The sequence below is a fragment of the Vicia villosa genome, unplaced genomic scaffold (genome assembly GCF_029867415.1).
Source record: "Vicia villosa cultivar HV-30 ecotype Madison, WI unplaced genomic scaffold, Vvil1.0 ctg.001130F_1_1, whole genome shotgun sequence".
Taxonomy (NCBI): domain Eukaryota; kingdom Viridiplantae; phylum Streptophyta; class Magnoliopsida; order Fabales; family Fabaceae; genus Vicia; species Vicia villosa.
Window position 1 is genome coordinate 111050 of NW_026705497.1, and position 10861 is coordinate 121910.

The 10861-nt window shown below is 34.5% G+C and overlaps 1 protein-coding gene across 1 annotated transcript; it reads right to left on the bottom strand.

The window, feature by feature from the left end:
* Positions 1-5735: 5735 nt before the first annotated feature.
* Positions 5736-10861, bottom strand: LOC131633491 (vicianin hydrolase). Its single transcript, XM_058904206.1, has 13 exons — positions 10654-10861; positions 9778-9847; positions 9585-9643; positions 9392-9467; positions 9227-9298; positions 8488-8575; positions 8134-8386; positions 7781-7896; positions 7166-7380; positions 7028-7059; positions 6740-6842; positions 6543-6651; positions 5736-6085 (listed from the first exon to the last, which is right to left on the bottom strand). Exons 1-13 carry the CDS (start codon positions 10828-10830, stop codon positions 5917-5919), a joined length of 1539 nt encoding a protein of 512 aa, XP_058760189.1. The 5' UTR covers positions 10831-10861; the 3' UTR covers positions 5736-5916.

Genomic DNA, 10861 nt, shown 5'->3' on the forward strand with positions numbered 1-10861 from the left:
GAGGTAGTCCTTGAGGCTTTCTCCTCTTGGAGGAATTTCAATGCCCCCCTTTTGCCTTGTCAACCATGTCTCCAATTCGCCAAATTCAGACACTGGACGTCTGGCGCTGACCATGTTAACAACTGCTGGAGGAACTTCAGAGATTTGGATTTTCTGGAGCTTCACCCTGAGGTCTTCAGTGGCCTTGCTGTTCTCTCCCCTCGAACCCTCAGTTATCTCTGTCTTGGAAGATTCTTCAACATCAGTATTGAAGATTGCATCATCATTTAGGCTTTCAGTAGCCTGCTCTCCATTGAACACCGTTTTAGTTTCCGTAACTTCGACTTCAGATGCCTCTACCATGTTGATATCCAATGGCTCACAGAGGCTAGCGTCAGCAATGTTCAGAGGATTTGTGTCGACCCTCATGTGGCTCTTGGTCTTGTCAGCAAATTTCAACCTCCCATCTGTGATAGCATTTTGAATTAAATCCCTGAAAAGAAAACATTGTGAGATTTTATGGCCCAAAAAACCATGATATTTACAAAAACCTCTCTTCTTCTGTTGTTCTAACGGAGGAATTTTAGAATTTGGAGGCAATATCATTTGGCCATCTTTTACTAATAAATCAAATATTTCATCACACTTGGTGACGTCGAATGTGTAAGTTTTCTTAGGGAATCTATCGTTCTTATCGCTTTCTACTGGGTTTTTTCCATTTGCAGGGTTGAGTAGTTTGCAGGCATAAGGTGGCGCTTCCTTCAGTTCAGCCAAATCTATTTCGACTTCTTCAGGGTTGTATGAGTCGTTAAAAGACTCATCATCAGCGTCCTCCGCTTCGATGTACGCTACCCTTTCCTTTTTATAGTTTTTATTTGCCTTAGCCTTTTCTGCCTTCAAGCGTTCGACTTGTCGAACCCTATCTGCCAACTGGGCCATATCCCTAAGGTATTGAGTATCTAGTTTCTTCCTAATTGAATAATCTAGACCACCCGCAGCCATTTCGACTAGTTCATGCTCTGGGACTATTGTGAAACACCTTGATTTCAACAGTCGGAACCTATTTAAGTAATCATCAATTGGTTCTGTCAACTTCCTCTTAATACTGGCCAATTCTTTCAGACTTATCTTGGTTTGACCCATGTAGAATTGTTCATGGAACAACCTTTCTAAGTGTGCCCAAGCATCTATCGAATTTGGTGGCAAAGTAGTGAACCAAATGAAAGCATTCTTTGTTAGCGAACTAGGGAAATATTTGATCCTTAAATCCTCGTTCCCTGCTAAGTCTCCTGCCTCTGTCAAGTATCTGGCGATATGTTCCACAGTTGACTCGCTAGTTTCGCCTGAAAACTTTGTGAACTTGGGTACTTTAGTGCCTCTAGGCAACTCTGTTTGCATGATATAATCTGATATGGGGGATGTATAATTTGGACGTCGAAGTCCAGTACTAAGGCCGTTATTGGCCATAACCCTTTCTATCATGGCAGTTAGGTTATTTTCTGTAGCCAGATTTTCTCTTCTGACTCTCTGGACGATTTCATCTGGATGTTCGTTCCTACCCACAATCCTTAATCTGGGTCGATCTTCTTCCGTTTCCTGTCGAACGGGGACAATTCTTTGATTCGAAGCCTCTAAGTTTATTACTTGAGTCCCTTCGATCGTTTCTGTTCTCTGTGGGGCACCTACGTTCTTAGTGGCTGTCCTAGATGGGGGAACCACATCTTGTATACGTTCCAAAATGGGCCTCTCTTCTTGATTCAAAGGCTGCTTGTCTTTTCGTCTAGGTGGTGGAACTCCCATGAAATCTGCCATTCGATTCATTTGAGATGATATCTTTTGGAAAATCTGCACGTTTTCCCGATTCGTACTAGTGATATTTGTTGCTAGTGGATTCAAAATTGAAGCCAATTCTTTGGCCAAGACCCCTAACATATCATGGTTGCTTGCATCCATTTCTTGCCGGAATGCTGCTTGATTATTTGTGGTAAAATTGGGTATTTGGGCAGAAAAGCCAGTATTGTGTGCACTTCGACCCACTGAACCAACATTTGGCGAAAACGTCGCATTGTTAGTTGTAGCATATGTAGGTCCTGCCCCTCGTACGCCTGTTCCAAATGGGTATGGCATTCTGTATGGGTAATTTGGCCTCCATTCGAAAGCAGAGTTTGACCCCTGGTTAAATAAGTTATTTGCAGCATTTGTCGAGGAAAGTGGCATCTCCTCCGCGCTTGTGGATGAAGGTGCGGTGGTCGACACTGAAACTGGGATAGTCCCTGATGGTCCTGTATTATTCTCAGGCATAGCCTGGGAATTATCTGCAGGTCTCGATCCATTTGGACCCGGTATATCCCGTGCTCCTTGAGTAGAAGTCGAATTTGCCGCTCCTGATCCTGAGCCTTGTGGGGGATCTTGATCTCCCCCTGCACTGGTCGTAACGGCCATTTTCTTGTTGTACCTTCGTTTAGGAATCGGTTGTGCACTGTTCCTTAACTTACCGTTCCTAAGGTTCATACAAGGTCTTGATATTGTCTAGACAAAAATAAAACAATTGATTAAAAACAATCTGCTTGACACTGTCCCATCGGGCGTGCCAATTTGTTTACGGTGATTTCCGGTAAACAACCGCTAGTCTTCCAAACTATAATAAATATGATTTGGTTACTCGCAGGATCGACTAGATTGATCCTAGGACATAGTCAAAAAGATTGTTATTGATGGTCATTCGAACCATATCTATGATTCATCTTGTCAATAAGAATTACTTCGAACGAAACAAACAAAATTAGCAATCACTTCGTTATACACGTGAGTATAACTTCAGCGAAAGGTAAGTCAAGATAAAATATGAGACGAAACTGTAAAAGTGCAAAAATCTTAAAGTGCAGAAATGTTAAATACTTCAAAGATAAATGACATGAAAATAATGAGTACAAAAACGTAAATGGCAAGAAGTAAATGAAATGCAATAATATTGAAAGATACTTGAAAATAAAGGGAAAATACACATGTATTAAAATGGTGGTGTCATACGTACATTTCTCAGCGAACTCTTTCTCTTTAACACTTGATACTTGAGTAATATGTGAGTGATTTGTACAAAATGAACACACGGAATCCTAATATTAAGACTCTTATTTATACTAGTTTCGACCTTAACGGTCCTACGCTAATCTAATGCCACGTTTCTCATAAGAACCTCAGGAACGCCGTCTGTCTTTAGACAGTTACGAAACCGTCTTCGAATTTCAAATCCTCCCGCCTAAGTCCTTCTTCGACGCGTGGCAGTGTATTTAACATTAAAACACTACAAAAACACGCTAAGTGTCAATACTTAACATATTTCACGAAATTTGTCTAAGTCTTCGAAGACATATACTCCTACTAGCTTCAGCATTCACTATCTTCGTTATAACTTAGAAATCTTCATTCTCGAAGCATGGCCATCAGGAGCCATTTTTATCTTCAAAGATGGTCATCAGTAACCATCCTTCCCTCGAGTTTTTATCCTTCGAAGGACCATGTTTGCAAAACGAAATCTTCAGCTAACAATCACCCGCTTCATTCAAATCCCTAACACCTTTCTCCACTTCCATGTCATATTTACTGAATATTATTTTTATCCACCATTTCGACCTTCCTTTAATTAAATGAAATTTCTCTTTCAAGACGAAACCACCTCTCCCATGAACCTCTAGCCCCTTCCACTCTTTCACAACAAAAGGAATAAAGCCCTTATCGGAAAACCATTCACTATTAAATTTGAACGATTTAGGACCTCACTCCTCTTTATCAACTATCAACCAAACCGAACAATAATCCGAAACATCCCTCAAACCAACCAACTGGCCAATAACTCCCCAAGATGAAACAATATTTTCATACACAAGAAACCTATCAATCCTACTCTTTGATTTCTCATCACCACTATACCAACTAAACTTCTTCCCTTTACATGGGACATCCACTATCTTCGATAAAATCTGAAAACTCCGTACATTCCACATTGCTTCTAATCAAAGATTAACCAACTCTCTCATTCCTCTTCTTGACTGCATTAAAGTCTCCCCCTATAACCAATTCCCCATCATGATGTCTCAAACCCAACAAATGGGACCAAAGAACGTGTTTTAAACGTAACGAGCAAGGAGAGTAAACGTTAACAATGTAAAAAATACCTCTGTTCCAAGAAACCTTCGTACCGAGATAACCATTGCCACTGAAACTAGATATCACTAAAACCGATTGAGTCCTCCAAATAGTCAAAAGCCCACCCGATAGCCCTTCCCTCTTAGAATACGAATAACCAATGTCTTCCGACCCCAAAACTACTAGCATCAGAATCTTAAACCTCCTTCAATTTGGTTTCTTGAATAAGGATCATATTTGCCTTCCCTTTGTTGATTATGTAACTAATCCTCTTTCGTTTAACCAAACTACCACCTCCCCTTATATTGAAAATACCAACAATCATTTAAAACTATTTAACTGCACCTTCAATCCTTCCATGTTCTTTTCTTCCATCATTTTCATATCTTCTATTTTCTTCTAGAAGTCCCTCCTTGATGTCCCGAAATCAAACCACTCCTAATTTAGCTATAGCGTCGCACAATCTTTCATCAGCTGAAGAGCCAAAATTTGAAAGGATTTTATAATTACATCTTAAAATGTATGATGCATCGGGATGAACACCATAAGAAAGGGAAACATATATGTTCTTGCGTTCATCTCCCTTAACAAACAGAGACTCGCCCCCAAAGGATGAACCTTGATGGAGAAAAAACCTTCAATTTCAAGGTGAGTTTAAATATTATAAGACTCCACTGAAAATAGAACCTCCCCAACGAAAGCCTTCTTCCAACGATTCCTAATTTCCGAGCTTGAACAGAAATCAAAAGAGGCAACTTCCCTCTGAACAACTTTCTTCTTCCCCTCCGATACTATATCAGCGAAGGATTTGGAACTCTCTACATACCTAACAGTAGAAGAAGAAGCCATCACTTTCTGAATCCCTTTCTGATTCTACAAAGCTACTGATCCCCCTTTACTTCCACTTCGGCTAAACCTCGGTTGATTGGCATGGATTTTCTTGCCATCAATCAATATGTTATCAAGCTTCACCGCCAACAATCTTTCATCCTGGACCCCCTTCAATCTTGCAAGCCCAAAACATTTCCCAAATTTATTACACCATGGAGGAATGACCACCTCCACCACCTCTCTCACACAGCCAAAAAGCTTGTAAACATCCACCGCCCTAATCCTCTCCGGGAACTCGAAAAAGTAGAATGAAGATATCGTCTCCCCCAAACCCAACTGCATCCTTCCGTACGAGAAAGAGTACCATTTTAAAGATAGATTTCGAAAACCTTTCTTATAAACTCCATGCCCTCCATTGAAACCAAAAAAGAAATCCAGAGGAGTGAAAAAACAAACTAGAGAGAAGGGAGAGTCTTTTTCTCTCTCTCTCTCCCATCCTTCTTGACAAGCTATTAGGAACAAATTTTGTATTCATTCATGTTTGGACATTCCTCATGCATTAGTTTTAATATAGTTTCTTTTTACTCTTCAAAAAAAATTTAATTGGTGTATTCTAGTTAATAGTTATTGTTATCCTAATATTTTGGACAAGTCGTTGGTTCAATCTTCAATATGAATTTATTGACCTCACCAAGAACCCAAAGTTACAATAAATATACAACCACTAGGCATTCTTCAAATAAAGAAATAGTTAAACTAATAATAGCTAGAGAAAGAAAGAAAGAAAGAAACATGTTCCATCATTTTATTTATATTGCTCACTCATTTCACCATGCCATTAACAATTACATATTTAAAATCACCAATTATTTAAAAACTAGACGAGTACAAAGGTGACATTGAAATACTAACAAAGATGAATATCTTAGGCATGCAAAATGAACAGAAAAATAGGAGCAATCATTTGAGAAGGAACTTTTGGAGCCAAAAAGCAGAATACTTTGGATATCTTCTCAAATTATTTTTGAAATCAACATACAAGATTCCAAATCGTACTGTGTAGCCTGCATCCCATTCATAGCTGTCAGAAAATGACCATGCATAGTAGCCCTTCACATTTGCACCATCTCTGCAAAGAAAACGACATGATTATTCAATTTATCATGACCTACAAGTACTGTTATTGTTGATTGTACACTTCCCTTCCTAAAATAGAATTGACTCAAATCATAGATTTTTTTTACTTTTTTTTATCATACTTTTAAAATTTTGTTCTAAAATGCCACAATTTAAAATTAATTTTTTAGATTCATCAGCTAAACACATGAAGGATTTTTTTAAATTCTTTTTTAGCATTTTTATTTTTGTTGCGGTTCGATTTATTTTGATTCTAGAATTGTTAGTGTAACATAAATTCAGCTCACTAATCAAACATAATAATTCAATTATTTAAATTTCAGCTCGATTATTTAGTTCAAAGATTTTTTAAATAATCCGCCTTGGTTGAAATATTTTATAAAATAATATAATATAGTAATACTATTATTAAAGTCGAAATATAAATAAATAAATTGTTTAACTCATACTTTATTCCTTGAAGAAGAAATTTGAGATGTTGATCATGGTATCTAATTCTAATACCATCTTTACGAGCTTCATTGATTGGTATTGAGTCATTCCTAGATTGAGCAATACCTGAAAAAAACTCACACACAAAATTAATAACCTAATTAACACACTCATTAAACTAAATAAATAGTAAACTTTATAATTAATTAATTACCATTTTCAGTAATGTAAACTGGTGGATTCTTGTAAACATCTTTTATGTGTTTTACAAGATCATGAATTCCCTTTGGATACACATATAGCCAAGTCAAATCAGTCTGCAAAAATATAAAGTTATAATATTATTAAACTTTATAGAAAATAATAAAAAAATATTATTTATACGAGACAATTTTAAATTATAGTCCGCAATCGTGATATTTTTATATCTCGCATTTGTATACAATTTGTAAGAAGTTTGAGTATCGTGATTGAATTGAAATTGATCGATAAAAAATCATACCGCGGGGCCGATAGATACACCATTCTTCAAAGCTGTGATCAAGAAAAAATTGAATGATTGTGTTGTTAGTTCAATGTTAAAATGCAATAGAAAATATTTTATGATATATATTTAGATTTTTTTTAGTTAAATACTTACGAGTAACATTTGCTTCAATATCAGTGTAGTAAGTCCTGTTGACAGTTGTTGGTGGAATGCTTTGTGCATAATATGTGGAGTAATAGTTTACACCAAGAAAATCATAGGAACCTTTGATCAATTCAACTTCTTCTTTTGAGAATTTGGGAAGTCTATTACCTAAGGAAGTTATCATAGATTGAGGATAGTGACCATATGTAAGAGGATGAGCAAACCTGAAAAAATTAATAAGGTTCAATCAAAATGTGTAATAGATAAAGTTTATCGAATAAATATCGTTAAATCAGCTCAACTGATAACTATATATGAATGTTTGATGGTAGAGACTAATATTTGAATTTTTGAAATCCATTTATTTACTTTTAGAAAATGAAATTTCAATTACTAGACTATTAAACAAAAAAATATATATATTTATCATATAAATAAATTGTTCATCTTATATCAGCTAACTAACTATCATTTAATGTTTGTAAGCGATTTTACAAGTACTTTGATAGTTGTCAAATGGTCATAATATCTAAGTAATAATAATTTTTTGTTTTTTGTTTCGTAACTTTAAAATTTTTAAATTTTGTAGATTATTGAACTTCGACTGAATTTCTAAATTCTTACCATCCGAAAAAGAAGTCGAGTGCTCGACTTGCAGCTACACGATCAGCAGCACTCTTGGTATAGGGTTCGAAAAAATGAGTAACTAAAGTGGCTCCAATCTTTCCTTTTTGATGAGCCTATGACAATAAAAATAAATTTTATTAACAGGTGAATACATATATTAAAGAACGTGCATGCAGGCGCTCAGTCTCTACCGTGACATCAAAGTTTTTGACATTTTCAGTACTACAATCCGTCTTAACCATCTCAATAAAAATTATAAAAATCAACCGTCGAGAATATTTTGTTATAATTTTGCTAGCTCGTCCTCCACTTTTCAATATATTATACTTGATAACTTTTATGGCAATTACCTGATATTTGGCCTTGTACAATCTGGCAGCAGCAGCATGAGAAAGAATCAAGTTATGAGCAACAATGTATGGCTCTGTAGATGAGTCACCATATTGGCAATTTGCAACATATTTAGAGCATCTACCAGGTGCAAATGTGCCACCATTGTAACCATTGATGGTGTAGGAAAATGGTTCATTAAGTGTCACCCAATGTTTAACCCTATCTCCATATGTCTTGAAGACAAAATCAGCATAGTTTTCAAAATCCTTCCTGTTTTTGGTCCATAAAATAGAGAATAAATTAATATAATTGCTTTTTTGTTTTCACTTAAAAGGATTTAAATTAATAGGATATAATATAGTGTTACTTACACTACTTTATGACTTAGAAATCCCTTATATTCATCTTCAAGACTTTGTGGAAGATCCCAATGAAAGAGTGTTACAAATGGTATTAAGCCTGCCACCATCATATATGCAAAGAAAATGAGTCCATAGAGTTTGTGATTTTGTTTATAAATTAAAATGCAGGCAACTTTGATTTTACAAACGTCTCAAATGAGATTTAAATTTTGTATATTAAAATTACTTGATCAGACTCTTATGATTGAACTTGCAAACATCACACTTTTACGATTGCACTTGCAAACATCACTGACGAAATTTAAACTTTACTTTCTAAAATCACATGATTAAACTCTTACAACTAAACTTACCATCGTTTCTAACAGATTTTATTCTTTTCTTTTTAAAATTACATGATCAGATTCTTATGACTGAACTTTCAACCATCTTGGATAAAATTTAAACTTTAGTTTTTTAAAATTATATGTTGGACTTTCAGACTCTTACAATTGAACTTACAAATATTTTAGAGAAAATTTAAACTCTTACTATTGAACTTACAAATATCTTAGACAAAATTTAAACTTGATTTTTTAAAATTACATGTTCAGAGTCTTACGACTGGATTGAACTTACAAACGTCTCAGACGAAATTTAAACTTCATATTTTAAAACTACATAATCAGACTCTTCCGACTGAATTGACACGTTATTGATCAGAGTTAAAGAATAAACTAATGAAAAATGTATTATAAGAGGTATTTACCATTTGCTAAGATCTCATTGATGAGATTGTTATAGAATTTAACACCCAAGGGATTCACTTCACCCTTGCCCTCTGCATATCATATCATGTCACAATCAAAATCACTAAAAATAATTTTAAAAAAAGTGTGATTGAAAATCTTCAAATCATCACAAGATATCATACTTGGAAATATTCTTGACCATGAGATGGAGAATCTGTATGAGTCCAACCCAATTTCTTTGACAACCTTGATGTCACTCTACAAAATAATTGAAGTTTTGTTCAATTCTTTACCTCAAATATAAAGTATATTTTTATTTATTTTTCTCACAAAAACCAAGATAAAAAATTATTGAAAATTTTCAAGTAAGATTACCTTGTATCTATGATAAAAATCAGCACCTATATTTCCACTACTGTGGTCCCAAATCTTTTCTGCTCAATCAAGACATAGAGAAAGTGAGATTTTATTATTTTTAATTAAGTTCATATGAGTTCAAAACTTTAATTAATGAATATATAAATCTTACTATAAAAATATTGATATAAAGATAATTAAATAATGTAACCTGGATGTTGTTTAGTGAAAGTGTCCCATATGCTTGGTCCCCTCCCATCTATATTTGAAGCTCCTTCTACCTTGAATAGTTAGCCACGAAGAGAAAAAGTCATTGATAATTTATTATTATAAGATGGTTTGTCGCATATCACAAATAACGTGTTATTAAAAATGTACACGTCATTAGCATATGGGCGAATGTTTGATATTTATGAATGTGTGGTCCTCTAACCCTAAAAAAAACTATGAATTAAATTGAACTACTGAATTGAATCGAAATGAAATTAAAGTAATTATATTCTACAAATAATTTTAGAACCGAACCAATTACTAAAGCTGTAACCGAAACGAATCAAAACTCAAATTTTAATTAAAATAAATAATAATTAAAAATAGTTTAACCGATAGGTTCTTTAATAAATGATTCGGTTTGAGAAAAAATAACTTCTAATTTCTTAGTACAGTTCAGAATTTCAAAACGGTATATCAAAACAATAATTATATTTTAGTTCGGTTTATAATAAATTAAAACGGTTCAGTTGAATTCAAGTAAATTTTTATTATAATTATTTGGTTCCATTAGATTTTCTCATAAACCATGAATAACCCTACATACAAGAGGCACATGCGTAAGTGGATGGTTAAAAATACCATTTACCATATCATAGAAAATGAATATTTTAACCTAGAGATCTCCTTCCTTGTTAAAACTGATATTATTTTTTAAATTTTACTTGTTTTAAATTTATGATAAAAACATATAATACATGATAGTTTTCTCTAGGGAAAATTGAAGATAAGCTAGAAATAACTCATTTTTAAATTTTCTAAAAAATAATTAACAAAATATGAAACACATTGCTGCAAATTATGTGGTAATATGAACCTGATAAGCCGAAGAACCGATTCCGAATAGAAAATCCGCAGGAAAAAGAGTTCTATTGAATATTGTAGCATAGTGACCTGGATGAACTTCTTGTGAAGGGGTTGCAGCTCCAGTGACAACAGCCAAGAGGGTAGCTAGAGAAAAGAGATGGAGAAGGGAAGGACTTATGGTTCCCATGGCTCCAGATTTTGATGTGTGTAAATGTGGT

Excerpts from the sequence above, each read along its gene's own strand:
- LOC131633491 (XM_058904206.1), bottom strand. The coding sequence starts at position 10,830 with ATGGGAACCATAAGTCCTTCCCTTCTCCATCTCTTTTCTCTAGCTACC. Across the intron at positions 9,468-9,584 it reads ATTTTTATCATAGATACAAG|AGTGACATCAAGGTTGTCAA; the intron begins GTAATCTTACTT and ends ATTATTTTGTAG. Across the intron at positions 8,576-9,226 it reads CAATGAGATCTTAGCAAATG|GCTTAATACCATTTGTAACA; the intron begins GTAAATACCTCT and ends TGATGGTGGCAG.